At 47.3% G+C, this 23241-nt stretch overlaps 1 protein-coding gene across 3 annotated transcripts in view; it reads left to right on the forward strand.

Annotated features, from left to right (window-relative positions):
- The window catches only part of TBC1D8 (TBC1 domain family member 8), a 139981-nt gene that overhangs the window by 88101 nt on the left and 28639 nt on the right, over positions 1–23241 (forward strand). For all 3 annotated transcript variants that reach the window (XM_061155911.1, XM_061155912.1, XM_061155913.1), the window contains 8 exons: positions 2569–2809; positions 10528–10735; positions 14135–14329; positions 15219–15386; positions 16689–16839; positions 18184–18398; positions 19007–19124; positions 22127–22412. In XM_061155911.1, the coding sequence (XP_061011894.1) occupies positions 2569–2809; positions 10528–10735; positions 14135–14329; positions 15219–15386; positions 16689–16839; positions 18184–18398; positions 19007–19124; positions 22127–22412 (1582 nt within the window). The remainder of the gene's footprint in view (positions 1–2568; positions 2810–10527; positions 10736–14134; positions 14330–15218; positions 15387–16688; positions 16840–18183; positions 18399–19006; positions 19125–22126; positions 22413–23241) is intronic.

The raw sequence follows: 23241 nt of genomic DNA on the forward strand, positions 1-23241 counted from the left end.
CACTTTCTGCCATTAGAGTGGTATCATCTTCATATCTGAGGTTGTTGATGTTTCTCCCACCTATCTTGATTCTGTCTTGAAACTCACCCAGCCTGGCATTTCTCATGATGTGCTCAGCGTGTAGGTTAAGCAAACAGGGTGACAGCAGACAGCCCTGTCTTACTCCTTTCTCATTCTTGAACCAATCAGTTGTTCCATGCATGCTTCTAACTGTTGCTTGTTGACCTGCATACAGGTTTCTCAGGAGACAGGTAAGATGGTCTGGTATTCCCATCTCTTTAAGAGCTTTCCAGAGTTTATTGTGATCCACACAGTCAAAGGCTTTGGCGTAGTCAATGAAACAGAGGTAGATGGTTTTTGGAATTCCCTAGCTTTCTCTATGATCCATTGAATGTTGGCAATTTGATCTCTGTTTCCTCTTCCTTTTCTAAATTCAGCTTGAATATCTGGAAGATCTTGGTTCACATAATGCTGAAGCCTAGCATGCAAGATTTCGAGCATGACCTTACTAGCACGGGAGATAAGTGCAGTTGTCCAATGGTTAGCACATTCTTTAGTACTACCCTTCTTTGGAATTTGAATGAGGATTGACCTTTTCCAGTCCTGTGGCTGCTGCTGGGTCTTCCCGATATGCTGACATATTGAATGCAGCACCTTGATGGCATCATCCTTTGGGGTTTTGGATAGTTCTACTGGAATTCTGTCACATCCTCTAGCTTTAGTAATAGCATTGCTTCCTAAGGCCCACTTGACTTCGCTTTCCAGAATGTCTTGCTCTGGGTGGCTGGCCACACCATCTTCGTCATCTGGTTCATCTGGATCTTTTTTCTACAGCTCTTCTGTGTATTCTTTCCATCTTTTCTTGAACTCTTCAGCATCTACTAGGTCTCTACCATTTATTTCCTTTTTTGTGCACATCTTTGGGCAAAATGTTCCCTTGATATCTCCAGTGTTCCTGAGGAGGGCTCTGGTCTTTCCCCTTCTGTGGTTTTCTGCTAGTTTTATGCACTGTTCATTGAAGAAGGCTTGTCTTCTGTTGCTCCCTGCTTTTCTTCGGAAATCTGCGTTTAGTTGGGTATACCTTTCTCTTTCTCCCTTGCTTTTCACTACTCTTCTTTCTTTAGCTATTTGTAAGGCCTCCTCAGATAACTGCTTTGCCTTCTTGCTTTACTTTTTCTTTGGGATGGTTTTGTTCACTGCCTCCTGTACACTAATGGAGCTCCATCCATGGTTCTTCAGGCACACTGTTTACAAGTTCTGATCTCTTGAATCTATTCGTTACCTCCACTGCATATTCATAGCAGATTTGATTTAAGATGTACCTGGCTGGCTTAATGATTTTCCCCACTTTCTTTAGCTTAAGTGAATTTTGCTATGATACACTGATGATCTGAGCCACAGTCAGCTCCAGGTCTCATTTTTGCTGACTGTGTACAGCTTCTCCATCTTCGGCTACAAAGAGTATAATCAATTTGATTTTGGTATTGGACATCGGAGACGTCCATGTATAAAGTCGTCTCTTGTGTTGTTGAAAAAGGATGTTTGCTATGACCAATGCGTTCTCTTAGCAGAATTCAGTTAGCCTTTGCCCCACTTAATTTTGTTCTCCAAGGCTTGTAACTTGCCTGTTACTCCCAATATCTCTTGACTTTTGCATTCCAATCCCCAGTGATGAATAGAACATCTTTTTCTGATGTTAGTTCTAGGAGGTTTTCTAGGTCTTCATTGAACTGATCAACTTCAGCTTCTTTGGCCATTTATTGCAAGATAAATGGAGAGAAATGAGAGAAATGAAAACAGTTCATTGTCCCCTTTTTTAATTTGAAAAAGAAAATGAATTATTTTCCAACAGTTATCAGTCATCATCACTAAACCTGCTTTTGTTAAGTCAATGAAACTTGGAAAAAAGAAATGGTTCCTAATATTTGATAGCATTGATCATTTTAAGTTGTTCTGTATGTCCCTCCCCATTTGTTCCACATCAGTCACTAAGCCTAACAGCCATGGCACTGGAAACATTTCTGAGAACAGGACGCTTGTACATGGTACTGTTAGTGCTGTATTACGTTAAAAAGAGTTCCATGGAAAGAACTTGTACTCTGTTTTCCAAGATTTGGACACCTGTCACTTGACACAGTCTAAATGTTGGGCCGATTGCTCCAAATCAGATCACAAATCCTCTTTTGCCCTCCCATTTTTTTCATAGCTTATGTCATGAATGCAGCTATTGAAACCAGAATTTATGTGGATCAAGAAACGTCTGCATATTTTGCAAATATTTCAGTTTAACCATTTGGGGGAAAGTTTCCCTGTTATTAACTTGTACGTCAGAACGATGTTCCCTATACATGTGCAGTAGCCAGCAGCTTGTCGTAAATCTTGAAGAAAATGATTAGAACATGAATTGGGTTCTAACAAAGCAGCTGCCAAGCAGTTCTGCGCTTCCTCTTTCCTGCTCTGGCTTAAAAAGTATTTGCATTTCCGCTGCAGGAAAAGCTTTGCACCGATGCATTCAAATTAGGGTTACATTTGAGGGTAAAATCTGTGTTTGCTCTTTTTCTCTTCTAGTTAAACTTGTCGTCCCTTGGGTTGATGTCCAGAGGTTGGAGCGGACATCCAACGTCTTTCTGACGGACACCATCCGCATCACCACCCAGAACAAGGAGCGGGACTTCTCCATGTTCCTGAACCTGGACGAGGTGTTCAAGATCATGGAGCAGCTGGCCGACGTGACGCTCCGGAGGCTGCTGGACAATGAGGGCTTCGACCTGGACCCGGGTCTGCAGGAGCCCAGCCAGATCACCAAGAGGTAGGAGCCTGCGTCCCAGGGTGCCCCTCGCCCCTCAGGGGCTTATGGCCCACGCACCACCTCCCTGGACATGTGCCCTGCTAGCTTCACTGCGTTAGACTGAAATTTCCCTCGTGACATAATCCACGTTTTTCCCATGTGGTTAATCCGGACGGAGAGAGAAGAATTGGCAGTGATGGTTTTTCATTTCCTTTATGCAGTAGGCTTTGATGCCTGGATCCAGTTTCTCCTTCTTTTCAGATATTATTTCAAAACTGATTTTCATAAAAAAATACTTCCAGGAAATTCCCTGGCGGTACCATAGCTAAGACTCCTAGCTTTCACTGTTGTGATCCTGGGTTTGAGCTCTGATTGGGGAACTAAGGTCCCGCAAGCCGTGTGGCTGGCACAGCAAAAAAAGAAAAAAAAAAAAAATTCCAGGAAATGCAATATGGGTAACCTCATGATAGAATTCTATTCAGCCTGGGACTTTATTAGTACACATTAAAAAATGTTTTGTTTTGTTTTTCCTATTACATTACTTTATAGAAGACAATTTCAGAACCGCTGGATGTTTTTGGTACCAATTTGTCATAAGAAGGCTGATCCCCTTCATGGATCACAATCTTGTCGTGGTGGAGGCACTTGCATAACTCAGTGAGGCCATGGAGCCTTGATGCGCGGGGCCACCCAAGACGGACAGGTCACTGTGGAGAGTTCTGACAAAGCGTGGTCCTCCAGTGGAGGGCATGGCAAACCACTCCGGTATTCTTGCTGTGAGAACCCATGAACAGTGTGAAAAGAAAGCTTCCCTACTAAGAGTGTGATGGACATTTTGTTATTTGTTGGCTCCCCGTTGATACTGGACGTGAGGACTTCTGAGGTAGTTGCTTGAATTAGTTGTCACTTTAAAGAAGTTTGACTTTATTATCCAGATTCAAACTGTGGTATTTAAGCTTGACTCTGATTTCTGCCTTCATGGTTCTCACTGGGTAACCGTAGGGCTGATGCCTTTGTAAGAGGTCACGTTTGTAATCCTTTGAAAAGCAAGTCTCCCAGAAAGTGCTGCCCTGGCTGGGTGTTTCTGATGTGGTTACAGAATCACCACTGCTTTCTGAATGCTACTCGTCATTAAAAATTTTTTTTTTATTTCGGTAAAATACACATATCATAGCTTCCCAGCTGGCTGCTAGTAGTAATGCAGAAAACCCAAGAGATGTAAGTTTGATCCCTGGGTCAGGAAGATCCCCTGGAGGAGGAAATGGCAACCCACTCTATTTTCTTGCCTGGAGAATTCCATGGACGGAGGAGCCTGGCGGGCTACAGTCCATGGAGTCACAAAGAGTCAGACATGACTGAACACACACACCATTTTAGTTCTTGACACGTAATACAAATTTTGTCATCTTAACCATTTTTATTTTTTGAAACTTTTTTGAAAATGAATGAAAGTCTTTAAATTCTGCAGTGCTTTACAGTTTTTAAAAGCGTCACATACATGATTTTTTAATTTTATTTTTTATGTTTTGGCCACACTCTAAGGACCTTAGCTCCCCGACCAGGGATCAAACCCACGCCCCCTGCATTGGCAGCCTGGAGTCTTTAAAAAAATTTCTTTATTTTTAATTGGAAGATAATTGCTTTACAATGTTGTGTTGGTTTCCGCCATCCAACATGTGAATCAGCCGTAAGTATATGTATGTCCCCTCCCTTCTAGCCTCCCTCCTGCCCCTCTTGGCCGTCACGCAGCACTGGTTGAGCTCCTGGTGCCATAGAGCAGCTTCCCACCGGCCACCTACTTTACGCATGGTCACATGTATGTTTCTTTTCCTTTTTTTTCATTTATTTTTATTAGTGGGAGGCTAATGACTTTACAGTGTTGTAGTGGTTTTTGCCATACATTGACATGAATCGGCCATGGAATTACATGTGTTCCCCATCCTGATCCCCCCTCCCCCATCGTGCATATATTTCAATGCTACTCTCTCACTTCATCCCACCCTCCCCTCTCCCCATGTGCTTACAAATCTGTTCTCTGTGTCTGCGTCTCTATTCCTGCCCTGAAGATAGGTCCATCAGTACCTGTTTTCTGGATGCCATATATATGTGTTAATACATGATATTTGTTTTTCTCTTTCTAACTTACTTCACTCTGTATAACAAGCTCTGGGTTCATGTACCTCACGAGAACTGATTCAGATGTGTCCCTTTTTATGGCTGAGCAATATTCCATTGTATACATGTACCACAACTTCCTTATACATTGATCTGTTGATGGATATCTAGGCAGGGAAGCATGGAGTCTTAACTACTGGAAACCAGAGAAGTCCCCAATATGATTTTATATTATCCCACAATAATCGTTTTTTAAATCCCTCACTCCTGTATTGTCTCTCCCTCTCTTCTCTCTCCACTAGTAACCACTAGTTTGTTCTCTATGAGTCTGCTTTTTTTGTTTTGTTCACTAGTTTGTTGTATTTGAGATTCTATATATAAATGGTATCATATGGTATTTGCCTTTCTCTGACTTACTTCACTTGGCATAATGCTCTCCAAGTCCATCCCATCCCTGTTGCTAAATGACAAAATGTCATTCTTTTTAGATGTTTGAATAATATTCCGTTGTATATACATACCACATCTTTATCTGTTCATCTGCTGATGGATACCTAGGTTGTGTCCACATCTTGGAAATTGTAAATAGCACTGCTGTGAACATTGGAGTGCATGTATCTTTTCAAATTACTGCTTCTGTTTTTCGGAGGATACATACCCAGGAGTGGAATTGTTGTTCAGTCTCTAGTTCATTTCCCACTCTTTGTGACCCCATGCCAAGCTTCCCTGTCCCTCACCATCTCCCGGAGTTTGCTCAAATTCATGTCCATTGAGTCAGTGATGCCATCCAAGCATCTCATCCTCTGTCATCCTCTTCTCCTCCTGCCTTCAATTTTTCTCCAGCATCGGGGTCTTTTCCAGTGAGTTGGCTCTTCACATCAAGTGGCTACAGCACTGCAACTTCAGCTTCAGTCCTTCCGATGAATATTCAAGGTTCATTTCCTTTAGGATCGACCGGTTTGATCTCCTTGCTGTACAAAGGACTCTCAAGGGTCTTCTCGGGCACCACAGCTCAAAAGCATCAGTTCTTTGACGCTCAGCCTTCTTTATGATCCAGCTCTCACACCCATACATGACTACTGGAAAAACCACAGCTTTGACCTTTGCTGGCAAAGTGCTGTCTCTGCTTTTTAGTATGCTGTCTAGGTTTGTCATAACTTTTCTTCCAAGAAGCAAATGTCTTAATTTCATGGCTGTAGTCATCACCCGCAATGATTTTGGAGCCCAAGAAAATAAAGTCTGTCACTTTTCTATTTTTTCCCCATCTATTTGCCATGAAGTGATGGGACCAGATGCCGTGATCTTAGTGGAATTACTCGGTCATATGGTCTTTTAGTTTTCTGAGGAACCTCCATACTCTTCCCCATAGTGTCTGCACCAATTTCCATTCCCACCAACAGTGTAAAGGTTTCCCTTTTTTTTTCACATCCTCACCAACATTTATTGTTAGTGTTCATTTTGGTGACAACTCTTCTGACCTGTGCCTGGTGATGTCTCATTGTGGTTTTGATTTGCATTTTCCTAATCATTAGTGATCATCTTAATCATTTTTAAGCCTATGGTTCGGTGGTATTAAGTACATTCATGTTGCTGTGTAATCATCACCACCATTCATCTTTAGAGATCTCAGCTTTCAAAATCGAACTCTGTCCGCATTAAACACTGACTCCCCACTCATCGCCAAGTCCCTGGCACCCCCCCTTCTACTTTCTATGTCTGTGATCTGCCTCCTCTAGTGAAATCCTAAAGAGTTTGTTTGCGGGGTGTGTGTGTGTGTGTGACTGTCCTACTTTACTTTGCGTAATGTCCTCAAGGTTCATCCACCCTGTAGACTGTCAAAATCTCCTTCCTTTTTAAGACTGAATAACAACACTCCATTGTACATATATACTGCGTTTTGCTTACTCTCTGGATACCGAGTTCCTTCTCCCTTTGGCTGTTCTGAATAATGTTGCTGTGAATATGGGTATGCAAATACCTCTTCAAGACTCTGCTTTCAGTTCTTTTGGACACATGCCCACCAGTAGAATTATTGGATCATATTGTAATTCTGGTTTAATTTTTTTAGGAGCCACTCCTCATTAAAACTTTTTTAAAAACATTCATCTATTTTTAACATTGCTTAACATTCCTTAAGGGCCTCCCTGATGCCTCAGTGGTAAAGATTCTGCCTGCCAATGCAGGAGATGCAGATTTGATCCCTGGGTCAGGAAGATCCCCTGGAGAAGGGAATGGCTATCCACTCCAGTATTCTGTCCTGAAGAATTCCATGGACACAGGAGCCTGGCGGACTACAATGTCTACTGTCTTCTCTGAACATTTAGGGCATTTAGGGGAATGTGTGTCGTTTTAATAAGTGGTGTCTGAATGGCATGCAGTGTCTAAGAGTTTTAATGTGTTCAGAAAGGATTCAAAGACCCTTCCTGCCATGTGTATATTGTAAATTGATCACTTTTGAAAACAAAAGTGGAGTTTTGGGTAAAATCCCACTGAGTTTCACTCGTTGTTGTGTCATTTCTGATAATCTGAGAGTTCCTTTGTGGAGTGTGGATGCCGCTCACCGCTTTTACGAAAGGGGACCCTTTGGTCTTCTGACTCCCAGCCCCTAGCTCCTCTGTGTACCTCTGGCCCCAGGCTTCCCATCACTGAGTCCCGCTCCATCTCAGGGCCCAGAAGACAACTCAGTACAGAGGGTCGTCTCTCTCCCATATTTCTTTAGCTGTCTCTATATCTTTTAGTCCAGCTTCCAAAGATCTGTTAAAAATGAAGAAAGCCATCCCTGTTGTATGCATTGTTCAAGAGCTCAAGAAGGGACTTCCCTGGTGGTCCAGTGGCTAAGACTGTGCTGTCAGTGCTGGGGGCCTGGGTTCGATCCCTGATCAGGGAACTAGATCCCACATACCGCAACTAAGAGTCCTATGCCTAAACCAAAGGTCCTGCATGCTGCAATGAAGATTGAAGATCCCATATGATGCAGCCAGGACCGGGTGCAGCCAAATAAATAAATGTGAACAGAAAGAAAAGCACTCATAGAAACCACCAAGGAGAGCTTTGACATCTTTCACCACGTTTGCACACAGATGGGGAGGCCAGCTCACAGCTGAAGTGCTCTGGTCTGTCCACGGGCTTGGGATCGTGGGCGATTCTTCACACAGTTCCTGATGTTCTATCATGACTGTACTTCCAGGGGTGGCATTTTTAATTTGGGGTAGAAATGAGCACAGGAAAGGAAAATGGAAGGTCTGTAGCACTTAGGACCCTTTGGGAAACATCATCCATGTTGGAACAAAACTCATCTGTGTTGAGAATCTTGCAGAAACAGGTGAATTCTACCAGACTGTCGGCCCCACCCCCAAGTTCTGGAAACCTGTAGAAAGGAGAGGAGAGAATGGGCACAAAGGACCCCAGCGATGGCCACTGGTGGCTTTGCCTGGCCCTCGGGTGTCTGGGGCCCCGAGGTGGACGTCAGGGTTTTGGTCCGTGGCGTATTTTGCCGGTCACTGCGCTTGAGTGACTTCCTCCAAAAGTGAAAGGCATGTCGTTCCCGCCAGCTCCTGGCAGGTTCTCACTAGCAGCTCTCTGTCCTGGAGACGTCAGCCTGAGGCCGTAAACAGGTAATGACTCAGTCAACTTGACATCCTGCCAGGACAGCCCAGGTTGAACTTGAGGAAAACAGGCTCTTCTTGCTCAGGGCACAGTGTGGGGCTGGGATGCTCCTCCCCCTTTTGTTGATGTAGCTTTACTTCCGTTCCCAGACACTGGCTTTGAAGGTGCCCTTAGGGTCGGATTACCCGTTAGTCACGATTGCTGCTCGGGTGCTCCCCTGGAACTTCGGGGCACAGCAGCGCGAGCTCGGACCTCCCCGGGGAGCAGGGAGGAGGGCATGGGGCGCCGTCCCCCGGGTCCCTGAGACACCTTAGGGCGGACAGGGCTCTCCAGAGGACCGCCTGACCCTCCCGATGCAGGTGCGGGATCCAGGGGGCCACGGGGCCAGCGGGGCAAGGCCTGGGAGGGGGCTTTCCAGGGGGTGGGAATGAGGAACAGGTTGAGTGGCCCTGACACTTCACCAGGAAATATCAATTCTGAAGATATAAAGGATGGGGTGAGATGAGGATAGCCCACTATTTTAGGGGGACCTCACACAATTCATCTCAGGAGAGAGTCTTGGGGCCCCTGAAGCCAGTAAATGTGTGCAGGCTCCTTGGCTGGCCAGCTTCTGCTTTTCACTGGCACTTCAAGGTTCTCTCTCTAGATCTTGTTTTTTTTAATTTAATTTTGATTTTACATTAGATACTTCCTTGGTGGCTCAGTGGTAAAGAACAGACCTGCCAGTTAAGGAGACAAGAGACATGGGTTCGATCCCTGGGTTGGGAAGATCCCCTGGAGGAGGGCATGGCAACCCACTCCAGTATTCTTGTCTGGAGGAGCCCCTGGACAGAGGACCTGGTGGGCTGCAGTCCACGGGGTCACAGAGAGTAGGACACGATGGAAGTGACTGAGCACACACAGTAGTTGGCTTACAATGCCGTGTTCGTTTCAGGTGTCCCGCAGAGTGGTTCAGCTCCCCATGTACATGTATCCATTCTTTTTAAGATTCTTTTTCCATATAGATTATCAGAGTATTGACTAGAGTTCCTTGTGCTATATACAGTCGGTTCTTGTGATTACCTGTTTTATATATAGTAGTGTGTATGTGTTAATCTTAAACTTCTAATTTACCCCTACCCTGCCTTTCCCCTTTGGTAACCATAAGTGTGTTTTCTAAGCCTGTGAGTCTATTTTGTAAATAAGTTCATTTGTATAATTTTTTTAGATCCTGCAAATAAGTGATAGATATGGTATTTGTCTTTCTCTGTCTTACTTCATTTAATATGATACTCTCTCTCTGTCCATCCCTGTTGCTGCAAATGGCATTAGTTCATTCTTTTTTTATGCATGAGTAATATTCTGCTGTATATATTATACATACCACATCTTCTTTATCTGTTCAACTGTGGATGGACATTGAGGTTGCTTCCATGTCCTGGCTCTTGTAAACAGTGCTGCAGTGAACACTTGGGTATGTGTATCTTTTTGAGTTACCATTTCCATTTACCAATATATGCCCAGAAGTGGGATTTCAGGGTCATATGATTTCAGGGTCTATTTTTAGTTTTTTAAAAAGTTTAGTTATTTTTAGTTGAAGGATAATTGCTTTACAGTATTGTGTTGGTTGCTACCAAACATCAGCGTGTTTTTAGTTTCTTAAGGAGCCTCCAAACTGTTCTCCACAGTGGCTGCAACAGTTTACATTTCCACGAGCAGGGTAGGAGAGTTCATACTAGATTCTTACACATTTGCTTTGTGATAATTCATGGTGTTACTCAAGCCAGGAAGGCACACTTGCCCTGGCCTGTGTTTGCTGCATCACCTCTGTGCAGAGGTGACTTGTTCGGCCTCTGGTTCTCACTCCAAAGGTTGGCCGTGGGGCGGTGAGGGGCTGGAGAGGTGCAGGAACTGGGGCCTCGCACCTTTCTGCATCCGCTTCTATATCAGGTTGTGCCAGGGGTTTAAAAGTGATTTTATTTATAATCTAGTGAGTTCAGTCACATGTCTGCCTCTCCCCCTTCTCCCTCCTCTGCCAGGGACCTGGAAGCTCGGGCACAGAACGAGTTCTTCCGGGCCTTCTTCAGGCTGCCAAGGCGGGAGAAGCTGCACGCTGTCCTGGACTGTTCCCTCTGGACCCCGTTCAGCCGCTGTCACACCGCCGGGCAGATGTTCACCTCCGACAGTTACATCTGCTTTGCCAGCAAGGAGGCTGGCTGCTGCAAAGTCATCCTACCACTCCGAGAGGTAGACCTGCCCTCCTCCCATGGGGCGGGGGGCGGGGGGGTCGTGGTTGCTGGGAGACGGAGGGGATGGATGCTCACAGGGCAAGGCTCTGCCTCTGAGGATGGGTGAGTCTAGAGGGATGCTTGGCCTGAGTTGACCAGGGGCCCCTGCTTTTTTCTGTTGTTGCCTGGCAACCTGAAATTTGCATAGATGTGAATGGTGAGAACAGGCACCCTGGCCTCCACATTACTGATAAAGCTTTTATTAGAATGTTCATGCCTAGCAATGAAAGCTTTCCCAACAGCCCTTAGGAAGGAGTCCTCCCCTTTCACCCACCAAGACAGAAGAGAAAAATGTGACCTATTAAAAAAATCACCTTTTGAAAAGAAATGTCAAGTTGCTTTGTTTGTATATCCTTCTGGAATTTTATGTAAAAATTTAGAAAAATGCTTCTCTTCCTGGTGGCTCAGATGATAAAGAATCCGCCTGTAATGCAAGAAACCCGGGTTTGATCCCTGAGTCAGAACCATCCCTGCAGAAGGCAGTGGCTACCTACTCCAGTATTCTTGCCTGAAGAATCCCATGGACAGAGGAGCCTGGTGAGCTACAGTCCGTGGGGTTGCAAAGAGTCAGACACGACTGAGCAACTAACACTTTCACTTTTCCAGCTATAAAATTCTGGAGTTCTCTTCTTGGAAGTGGAGTCTGCTTTGAGTTCTGCTGAGCTCAGTCCTGTGGTTTCGGGGCAGGTCTGTTGTGACAGGACCCACAGCTCTGTCAAATGTCAAGACTTCCAAACTCTTGCTGTTATAATATACGGACCTAAGCAATATTCAGAAAAACTCAATTTTTTCATTCACGTGATTGACCCCCATTTTTCTGCAGCAGATGACTTCATTTTTCAAATACCCTTAGAGCTCAGCAAGAATTCCTTATATAGTTATTTTTTTTTAATTCTATACATATAATGTGAGGTCAAGTGGGCCTTAGGAAGCATCACTATGAACAAAGCTTGTGGAGGGGATGGAATTCCAGTTGAGCTATTTCAGATCCTAAAGATGATGCTGTGAAAGTGCTACACACTCAGTATACCAACAAATTTGGAAGACGCAGCAGTGGCCACAGGACTGGAAAAGGTCAGTTTTCATTCCAGTCCCAAAGAAAGGCAATGCCAAAGAATGCTCAAACTACTGCACAATTGCACTCATCTCCCACACTAGTAAAGTAATGCTCAAAATTCTCCAAGCCAGGCTTCAACAGTATGTGAATCGTGAACTTCCAGATGTTCAAGCTAGTTCTTAGAAAAGGCAGAGGAACCAGAGATCAAATTGCCAACATCCACTGGATCATCGAAAGAGCAAGAGAGTTCCAGAAAAACATCTTTTTCTGCTTTATTGACTATGCCAAAGTCTTTGACTGTGTGGATCACCACAAACTGTGGAAAATTCTGAAAGAGATGGGAATACCAGACCACCTGACCTGCCTCTTGAGAAATCTGTATGCAGGTCAGGAAGCAACAGTTAGAACTGGACATGGAAGACTGGTTCCAAATAGGAAAAGGAGTATGTCAAGGCTGTATATTGTCACACTACTTATTTAACTTATATGCAGAGTACATCATGAGAAACGCTGGGTTGGATGAAGCACAAGCTGGAATCAAGATTGCCAGGACAGTTATCAATAACCTCAAGACATGCAGATGACACCACCCTAGTGGCAGAAAGCGAAGAACTAAAGAGCCTCTGGATGAAAGTGAAAGAGGAGATTGAAAATGTTGGCTTAAAGCTCAACATTCAGAAAACTAAGATCATGGCATCCAGTCCCATCACTTCATGGCAAATAGATGGGGAAACAGTGGAAACAGTGGCACACTTTATTTTGGGGGGGTTCCAAAGTCACTCCAGATGGTGACTGCAGCCATGAAATTAAGAGACACTTGCTCCTTGGAAGAAAAGTTACGACCAACCTAGACAGCTTATTAAAAAGCAGAGATATTACTATGTCAACAAAGGTCTGTCCAGTCAAAGCTATGGGTTTCCCAATAGTCATGTATGGATGTGAGAGTTGGACTATAAAGAAAGCTGAGCACTGAAGAGTTGATGCTTTTGAACTGTGGTGTTGGAAAAGACTCTTGAGAGTACCTTGGACTACAAAGAGATCCAACCAGCCCATCCTAAAGGAAATCAGTCCTGAATATTCATTGGAAGGACTGATGCTGAAGCTGAAACTCCAATATTTTGGCCACCTGATGCGAAGATCTGACTCATTTGAAAAGACCCCTGATGCTGGGAAAGATTGAAGGCGGGAGGAAAAGGGGATGACAGAGAATGAGATGGTTGGATGACATCACCGACTCAATGGACATGAGTTTGAGAAAGCTCCAGGAGTTGGTGATAGACAGGGAGGCCTGCCATGTTGCAGTCCATGGGGTTGAAGGAGTTGGACACAACTGAGCAACTGAACTGAACTGAACATATACATGACATTTACCATTTTAACCATTTTTAAGTGTTATGGTTCAGTGGTATTAAGTACATTCACATTTTGTGCAACCATCACCAGAATTTTTTCATCTTTCCAAACTGACACGTGTCCCCATTAAACAATAGCACCCCAAATCCCTCTCCTCCAGCCCCAGGCATCCACCACCCTCCTTTCTGCCTCTGTGAATCCTGACTCCCTGTGCTCAGTCATGTCCAACTCTTTGCGACCCCATGGACTGTAGCCCGCCATGTTCCTGTGCCCATGGAATTCTCTAGGCAAGAATACTGGAGTGGGTTGCCATTTCCTCCTCCAGGGGATCTTCCCGACCCAGGGATCAAATCTGCGTCTTTTATGTCTCCTGCATTGGCAGGTGGATTCCTTACCACTGACGTACCTGGGAAGCCCTGACCTCTTTAGGTCTCTTCTACCAGTGAAATCCTACAAAATTTGTCATTTTGTGACCGGCTGTATCACTTAGCAGAACGCCCTCAAGGTGAATCCATACTGCAGCACTTGTCAGAATATCCATCCTTTCTGGGACTTCCTGGGTCCAGTGGTTAAGAATCTGCCTGTCAATGCAGGGGATACAGGTTCAATTCCTGGTCAGGGAACTAAGATCCTGTATGCAACACAGTTCAGCAAAAAAAAAAAAAAAAAAAAAAAGAATATCCATCCCTTTTAAGACTGAATAATGTTCCATTTTGTGTTGACCCATGTTTTGGTTATGTTCTCATCTGTTAATCCAGCCAGGGGCACTTGAACTACTCCCACCTTGGGCTGTTGTGACTATGCTGCATCCCACCCTTCTACCTTTGTATTAATTCCTTATTGCAGTTATTGGGTTTGTCCTTCTCTCTCTCTTTTCTGAACCTGCAATTGAACACCTGCCCCTCTTTTCCCTTGCTGTGCCTTTGTGTGCGTGACTGTCTGCAACAGGTTGTGAGCATCGAGAAAATGGAGGACACCAGTCTGCTGCCAAACCCCATCATCGTCAGCATCCGGAGTAAGATGGCCTTCCAGTTCATTGACCTCAGGGATCGTGACAGCCTGGTGGAGGGTCTGCTGGCGAGACTGAAGCTGGTGCATGCCGACCACCCTGTGCACTATGACACCACCGTGGATGAGGACCTGGTATGATCCTTGGAGACAGCAGGAGTCTGTAAACTGAAAATTCCTTCCCCCCCCGCCCCCCCAAGCACCTCTAGGGCAGGTGTCTTTGAAGGGGAGTGCATGTAAGGATAACCTACTTGGGTACCAGAAAAATGTTAGTGATGCTGGACCTGGGGAGCAGACAATCTGATATCATCCTTAATGCGCTGGGTGTCCTGAGTGGGTATGGCAGGGTTAGAGGGGGTTGAAGGGGACTCACTCACAGGTTAGAGGGGCTCATGGGGCTTACAGGTTAGAGGGGTTGATGGGGTACACTCACGCGTCAGGGATCAACAGGCCATCTTCTCAGAGGTTGGAGGGATTGATGGGGAACCAAGACACAGGTGAGTGGACACCCTCTTTATTAGGTCAGTGCCCTCATCCCCCTGAGGTTGGAGGGGATGATGTTATAGTATTTGGGGACAGATGTAAATTGCCCAAAGAGATGAATCACTGTCTTTAAGGTTGGACAGCTGCCACAGTAGGTCCAGATCTGCTGGACCTAGTCCCTAATTCTTCCTTGTTTCTGGACCTCTTCATCTGAGTAGTGACAGGAGGAAAGGAGAGGAAGTCTCTTAGTTCCCTAGAGCTGCTTTCTCCAGATGCCCATCCTCAGTTCTAGATGCTGAGGGTGCGATGTCTCCTTCCTGGCCCCGCGTGGGGCCGTGCTCTGGGAAAGCCCCGTGTGGACCAGGCTCTTTCTTGAAGATCCACTCCGTTGGGTCTAGTGTTAGGGTGCCTTTCCTGTAAGTCCCAAGCAGATAGGCATGTTTAAGTTTATTATGCTCACACACCCAAAGACAAAGACTGCCCCGTAACTAAAGCAGTGACTTTCTCCTTCTGTCATACTTTTTTTTTCCTTCCCATGCAGACCTCACCTGTGTTTCATTCAACAAGCTTGTGCAGTGGCAACCACAGGTTTGGGGGTCTTGAGATGGTGTCTTCGCGAAATAGCGAGGAAAAGGAGAAAGAAACGAGCCCACGGATGCACCCCGAGGCTTTCCGGCCGTCGGGCAGCCAGAGCCCCGACTCGAGATTGGTGAGCGACGTGGCTCCGCCCCCGCACGCGGAGGTGGTGGGGCGTGGCTTCCAGGCCCCTCCCGGGTTGGGCCTGACAGGTTACTAGGCAACCTGGGCACCGATGCTGTGCCCTCTTTGCCTCATTGGCAAAAAGTGGAAGGGGTCAGAGATGCCAGTGGCCTGAACGCTTCCGGGTGGGTGGAGGATGTGGTGGGACGTCGGGGGGCAGTGACATTCCACCCGCCCTTCAGGGAGCATCTATCCGTGCTCTCCTGGTGGGTTTTCCACGTGCAGAACAAGTCTGTCTCCTTTTATCCAGTGGTGTCAGCGGGACTCCTAGGTCCAGCGCTGCTTTTTTGGCCCCTAGCTGTTTTCTAGTTTTACTAAACTAAAAATACCTTGGTTACACTTGTGATTGTTTTCTCCTCCGCAGGGAGACTCTGTGGGCAGTGGTAAATAAACTAGGAAACTGAGCTATGAGATGGTGCCCTGGCTGGAGGCACGCTGTGTGGGCACCGCCAGTACCAGGGTGGCTATGAACAGGATATCTGCCCCTTGGCCGCTTAATGGCTCGTGTATCACGGATTGTTAGCTTTATTTATTCAGAGTGAAGCCTTCTGATGTGCTGTTCAGAGATGCTCACTGAATGCCCATTGTTTAAACGAGTAAGAATATTGACTATATGTGTGCACCTCTCCCATGACTGGAGAATACAGATAATTAAGAGCATACATAAACTTCTTGTTTAAAAGGCACAGAAACATTCCTGCCAGCTAGGAATTCTAAAGGATTTTCAAAATTCATAGTTTGAAAGGATTTCCTGTTGCCTAGAGACATGTCTCTTTCTCATCTCTGCTGCTGAGAACGGCGTCATTTTTTTCCAGTTGGCAGTTTTCCCTGTGGCTGTCAGGAAGTTCCAGGCAAATCATGAGAGCCCCTGGCTCCCCTCTGCCCTCTGAGCTGACCTGTCAGTTTGGTGTGGACATCCTGAGGGGCTTCCCCACCCCCGCCCCACCCCATCCTCCATCAGCTTTGTGTTCCCTTAGTAGTTCAGATGCAGCAGCAGCAGCAGTTCAGATGAGCACACTCTTACTGTCAGCTTTGCCAAGGAAATGGCATGTTATTCACGTCAGGTCTCCCACGGGGCTCTGAATTCCTGAAGGGCTAGTGACCTTTACATCCCGCATGCTGGTGGACGTTCAGAGGTGCCTGCCCAGCGAATTGCCTGGCACAGGTGGGTGCTCTCTCAGCCGAGGGAGCGCCCTCTGTGATGGGCTCTGGACGGTGCCTCTTCGTACGCCGAGCGTGTTTCTGCTTCCAGTCCAGGGAGCAGATCAAGGTGAGCCTCTGGAACGACCACTTCGCGGAGTACGGCAGGACAGTGTGCATGTTCCGCACAGAGAAGATCCGGAAGCTGGTGGCCATGGGGATCCCCGAGTCCCTGCGCGGCAGACTCTGGCTTCTTTTCTCAGGTGAGGGTTTCTGGGGTCTCCAGGCCCAACTTTCATTTCTGGAGCAGACACAGGACAGAGGCCCTGACCTGTGGGTGGGGTGGGGAGGGTGCGGGGAGTGTGTGTGCACACATGCAGACGGGTCCTCTCGGCCTGTGACATGCCCGGCTGGGACCTTGGGACCTTCCTGTGGGGACTGTGGGCCAAGCTGCTGCAGCCTCTGGGCTGTGGGGTCCCCGGTCAGCGTGAGGTCTGGCAGAGGGATCGCCTCCCCTTTAGCAGTGATTTTATGAGTCTCTTCATCGTCCTCAGAATTCTGTTCAGAACCTCCTGGATGTGCAGTGTCTAGAGACCTGAAAACATCTTCAGAAGTCGTTCACTTTGTGCTTTACAATAGCTCCCTCTGGGGACACTTCCCTCTGGGGACACTCCCTCTGGGGACACTTCCTCCTGGTCCCCCGGCTGCGGGGGGTGCACACGGAGCCGAGGGGTCTTCTCTCCTGCCCACATCCTCCTCCTGCTTCACTGGCTCTGGGACTCTCCCTCTGCTGCTTTGGGGCGTCTCTCATCTGATGCTCGCCGGTGGACGGGCTGAGCCTGGGGCCATGGTCTCCAGAGGCATCTTCTGTGAGCCGCGTGGTGCCCCTGGGTGAAGGATCGGGGGCCCCGCCAGCAGGAAGGGAGGGCGCTGCGGTCCAGGGTGTGCTGGGGGGGTGGTGGCCAGGGCTCCACCTTCCTCGGAGACCCTTCTGGGAGCCTTTGGAGGCTGGACCTCCTTGTGTGTTCCACATAACATGTGCTCCATAGCTTTTTGTTTTTAATTAGTTTGTACTTTATCTTTGGTTGCACTGGGTCTTCGTTGCTGCACACGGGCTTTCTCGAGTTGTGGCAGATAGGCCACATGCGTGCATCTGTTCCTGAGGAGTACAACTGATTATAAGTATATTAGTATAAAGCTATTTTTAGTATGAGCTCTTCTCCCCCTCTCTCTGCAAGGTTATTCTTAGAAAAGCCATATTATTTCATTTTTCCTTTTTTGTTTTTTAGCAGAAGTGAAGTTCCTTTTGGTCGTGTGGGGTCTTAACTATTTTGTGTCACTTAGACAGTGAGACCTCACTGAGGTGCTCTGGCAGGACAGGCCCTTCCCCATGTGGACTCTCTCCCAGAAATCAGCCCCCCTTGAAATGTTATTTTTAAAAGGAACTTTTTGTTTTATATTGGAGAAGAGCCGATTAACAGTGTTGTGAGAGTTTCAGGTGAACAGCAAAGGACTCAGCCATACATACACATGTGTCCATTCTCTCCCAAACTCCCCTTCCATCCAGGCTGCCACATAACATTGAAATGTTGCTTGTAAATCACCAGATGCTGTCACGGACCTTGCCGCGCATCCCGGTTACTACGGCAACCTGGTGGAGGAGTCCATGGGAAAGTGTTGCCTGGTGACGGAGGAGATAGAGCGGGACCTGCACCGCTCCTTGCCGGAGCACCCCGCCTTCCAAAACGAAACGGGCATCGCGGCGTTGCGGAGAGTCCTGACGGCCTATGCCCACAGGAACCCCAAGATCGGGTACTGTCAGGTGAGCCGTGCACTGCAGGGCCGTCCCAGGCCAACCACCCAGGCCTCGGGTGCTGTGTTTTTAGCCGTCTGTACCAAGGACTGCCCTGTGAGGGAGTCAGCCTCGTGGGGGCAGACCAGCTGATGATGTGGGAGGAGTGTTACCAGTGCCCAGGAGAGCGTGGCATGAGCTGGCCCCTGTCCTCAGGGGCCATTCGGCCTTCATGGCCTCCCAGCCTCCACCGCAGGATGGCATTGATGAAGCCGCTCTGGAACGTCCTACCACTAAACCATACAGAAGTCATCAGGATTATTTTAAAATCTGAACATAGACACAGAGATTGGTGGGGGTGGGTTCTGAGCCTAAGGCGTGCTCCACAGCCTAGCCCAGCATCACTCCCTGGGGCCAGGGACGAAGTAGTGGCTGATGATTCAGCCCAGCGGGTCTTGTGAGGCCCACGTTGATAACTGTGGTCACTCCAGCTCAGTCTTGATTGGCTGGGTATACTGCATCTCTCATCTGTGTGGTCTGGACTTCTGTGGATCACGGGCTTGTGTGTTGTTGAATGTCTCTGTGGTGCATGTGACCTGGTCAGTAACTGTCCGCTCCCCTGTGAATCCCCTGAGCAGTCCATGAACATCCTGACCTCCGTTCTGCTGCTGTACGCTAAGGAGGAGGAAGCCTTCTGGCTGCTGGTGGCCGTGTGTGAGCGGATGCTGCCTGACTACTTCAACCAGCGAGTCATTGGTAACTGTCTCCTCCCTTCCCCTCTGTCACTCGGGGTGGTTATAAAGAGACTCGGCTAGCCCCTGCACCAGCACCATCTGACTCTTGAATCTTCAAAACTAACTGATGTAACTCTCAGCACAGTTTTGGCAAAAGGGTGGAATGTGGTAACCCAACTGCTTTTTTGCCACAAACTCTTACAGATTTTTATTTTTTGGCTGCGTTGTGTGGCGTGCGGTGTCTTAGTTCTCTGACCAGGAATTAAACCCATGCTTCCTGTGGTGGGAGCACAGAGTCTTAACCCCCGGGAAGTCCCCTCTTACAGATTTTGGATAAAGAACAAATTATTTTGTGTGAATAGCTGAACTTGAGGAAAGAAAAATTCCTAGGTTCAAAAAGCAAGTTGAAAAGTGAAAACCAAAGAGGTTTTTCACTGATGCTGAGGCCTGGAAAGAGAGGAGCTCTCCTTCTTGGTCCCCAGGGAGTTTGCGCAGACAGGAGATGCAGGGAGCTGAGCAATAATGGAGACCCATGGGGCTCGACGTAAAGGACAGAGGAGGAGAACTCCTCCCTTATCCAGACTGATGGTAAGAAAGGGCATTTGTGACTGCCTGGGCTCTGGGCAAACCTGTGTATGACCCCTTAGTGCCCAGGCATGCCCGCTGCTGACCTTCGTGTGGTTGAGATTTGAATTGGCACCCTCTCTGTGACCCAGCTACCTCCTCATGGAGAAAATGACATGGAAATTGCTCTGGCCGGGCGATACTCTTAGGGACACCTGATCATAATCCAGAATGAGAGGTGGAATTGGCCTAAACTTAGAGTGGCAGCCGTGGGATCAGAAACAGAAGAACCAGTTTGAGATGGAATTTGGCAAAGGACTGGATGTAGGGACAAGGCAGGAAGAAGAGGCTTGAAGACTGAGGTCTAAGAACTGAGGGAGTATTATGAGCACTGGGAGGGAGGGAGGGCTGAATGGGAAGGAGGTGGCCTTTGACTGTCTTCCCTGGCCCCCTTCCTGTATTTGAGTGGCTAAGTGGTTTGCATCCCTCTTCCCTTCATATCAAGGGAGGTATTGAATGTTGTACAGAGCAGCAAGGAGTAACCAGAACCTCGAGGTCACTGGGAGGCATGCTGTCCAAGCCCTCACTGGGTGATGGGACAGATGGTAGTCAGCAGTGACCAGGAGACCCTCCATGATAATGGGACCACCGCCCCAACACAGGGAACATTTCTACAACCCACAAAGCTCCCTGCCTCCTCTTCCCACCACACACAACACCTGGTACTCATTTCTGTCACCACAGGTTTACTTGGCTTGTTCTTGAACTTGGAATAAATGTAATAGTAGAGAATGTTCTGACTTCCTTCACTCAAGATACTGTTGGTGCATGAGCAGTTCCTTTTCATTGCTGCGTGCTATTTCATGGTACGTTCACACCATGATTCTTTCATCCCAGTAATTGGAGTTTCCAGTTTCTTATTATAAGTCCCAGTGATCATCTGTGTATAAGTCTTTTTGGAGTATATATTGACACTTTTCTTAGGCTTTACCCAGGAGTAGAATTCCTGGGTCATAGTTAGATGTTTGCTTAACTTTATAAGAAACTGTCATTTTTCCAAAATGGACAAAACATATTCACATTATCTCACACCAGCAATGCATGGGAGTTCCACTTGCTCCATATCTGTTTATACTTGGAATTTTCTGTCTTTTTAATTTTAGCCATTCTGATGGGTTGAGAGTAGTATATCATGGTGATTTTAATTTCCATTTCTTTAATCATTGTTAATGATGTTGCACCTATTTTCCTGTGCTTATTGGCCATTTGTCACTTTAGAAATGTGCAACTCTTTTGCCTTTTAAAAAAAAAGATTTATTGATTTCTTAATATCAAGTTGCATCAGTTCTTTATTTTTATTTTGATTACAAAACCTTTGTCAGATAATAGTTGCCACAGATATTTTCTCCGAGTTTGAAGCTTGCATTTTCATTTTATGAATGGTCTCTCTTGAAGAATGTCAGTCTTTAATTTTGATGAAATCTGATTCATAATTTTTCTACGGTTAATGCTTTTGTGTCCTAAGAAATTTTAGCCTTTTGCCTGTATTTTCTCTTAGATGTTTTTTTAGCATTAGCTTTGATACCTAAATTCATGACACATGTCATATGTATTTTTCTGAATGGTTTGAAGTAGGAAGAGGTGTCCTTCCCCCTGCCCCCCTCCCCAGCCCACGTAGCTGGGTTCTTGGTTCAGCACTGTTTTATTTTATTTATTAATAATTGAAGGGTAGTTGATTGACAGTGTTGTGTTGGTTTCTGCCATACATCAGCATGAATCACCCATAGGTATACATACGTCCCTTCCCTCTTGACCCTCCCTCCTGCCTCCTACCTGATCCTACCCCTCTAGGGGTCCCTGAGTCCTAGAGCAGATCCCACTTGCTCTCTGTTTATATATGGTAGTGTGTATGTTTCAGGGCTACTCTCTCCATTCGTGCCTTCCTCTCCTTCCCCCACTCTGTCCACAAGTCTGTTCTCTGTGTCTGGGTCTCCATTGCTGCCCTGCAGACAGGCTCATCGGTACCATATTTCTAAATTCTACATGTATGCATTAATATACAATATTTGTTTTTCTCTTTCTGACTTACTCTGTATAATAGACTCTAGGCTCATCCCACCTCATTAGGACTGACTCAAATGTGTTCCTTTTTATGGCTGAGTAATATTCCACTGTATACATGTACCACAGCTTCTTTATCCATTCATACTTCGATGGACATCTAGGTTGCTTCCCTGTCCTAGCTGTTGTAGATAGGAGCACTGTGTTTGAAAATGCCAGATGAAAATACTGTCCTTCCCCCATTGAATCACATCAGTCCAAACATCAGAAGTCAGTGAACCAAGTGTGAGTCCTTTCCTGGGCTCCCGTCCTGCGTCAGGGTTCTGTGTCTCTCAGAGCAGTTCTAATCTGAGAGGGAGTGACCCCCTCCCCAGCCAGTCTCCGTGGCTCCTTCCCCAGGGGCCCAGGTGGACCAGTCCGTCTTCGAGGAGCTCATCAAGGAGCAGCTCCCTGAACTGGCGGAGCACATGCACGACCTCTCGGCCCTGGCGTCCATCTCCCTGTCCTGGTTCCTCACGCTCTTCCTCAGCATCATGCCCCTGGAGAGTGCCGTGAACGTGGTCGACTGCTTCTTCTACGACGGCATCAAGGCCATCTTCCAGCTGGGACTGGCTGTGCTGGAGGCCACTGCCGAGGACCTGTGCAGCAGCAAGGATGACAGCCAGGCCCTGATGGTCCTCAGCAGGTGAGGCAGGGAGCCAGGCGGCGGGTTGGGTGGTCACTGTGGGGCTCCCCTCTACTCTCCCACCTTGTGGGCCCTGGGGCCAAGCCTTCTGGCAACCTTGTCGTCCTGTCCACCTTCCCTCGCTCCTCTCTACCAAGAGGCCGGAAGGTGAGGGTACTGGTGTCTTTCTCTGAACAGGCTCAAGTGGCCTAAGTCTAGATGGACCTTCGGTCACCTTGAACGGAAGGAGGGCGGGGGGGCACGGGGAAACGTGGGCCTCAGGAAGCCGGCTGGGGGATGTGGACGTTTTGTGCATATAGGGCTGGGGTGTGGCAGTGAAGGCAAAGACCGCTGGCCCGAGGACATGTGGAACTGAGGGCGAGCTGGCTGATAAATGACAAGTTCCTGTTCAGAATACTGTGGACGCACAGTATTTACATCACTGGAAAGTCAGAAAAGTGACAGTGTTAGTTGCTTAGTCGTGTCCGACTCTTTGCGACCCCGTGGACTGTAGCCCTCCAGACCCCTCTGTCCATGGGATTCTCTAGACAAGAATACTGCAGCGGGTACCATTCCCTTCTCCAGGGGATCTTCCCAACCCAAGGATTGAAACCTGGGTCTGTCACATTGCAGGCAGCTGCTTCGCCGTCTGAGCCAGCAGGGAAGCCAGAGAGAGCCAGAGACCTTGGAGACCCTCCTGTGGTTCCAGGGTCGCCATGTCTGTCTGCACGCTCATTTCTCCTTTTCTCTAGAACGAGTGTGGCTGTAGTGGCCTGGCCTTCCTCACAGTGACTGGAGACTGGGGAGCCGGTTTGAGAGTTGCTGCCCACGTCTGGGGGCCCCTGTGAAG

The sequence above is a fragment of the Dama dama genome, chromosome 11, assembly GCF_033118175.1.
Source record: "Dama dama isolate Ldn47 chromosome 11, ASM3311817v1, whole genome shotgun sequence".
NCBI lineage: Eukaryota > Metazoa > Chordata > Mammalia > Artiodactyla > Cervidae > Dama > Dama dama.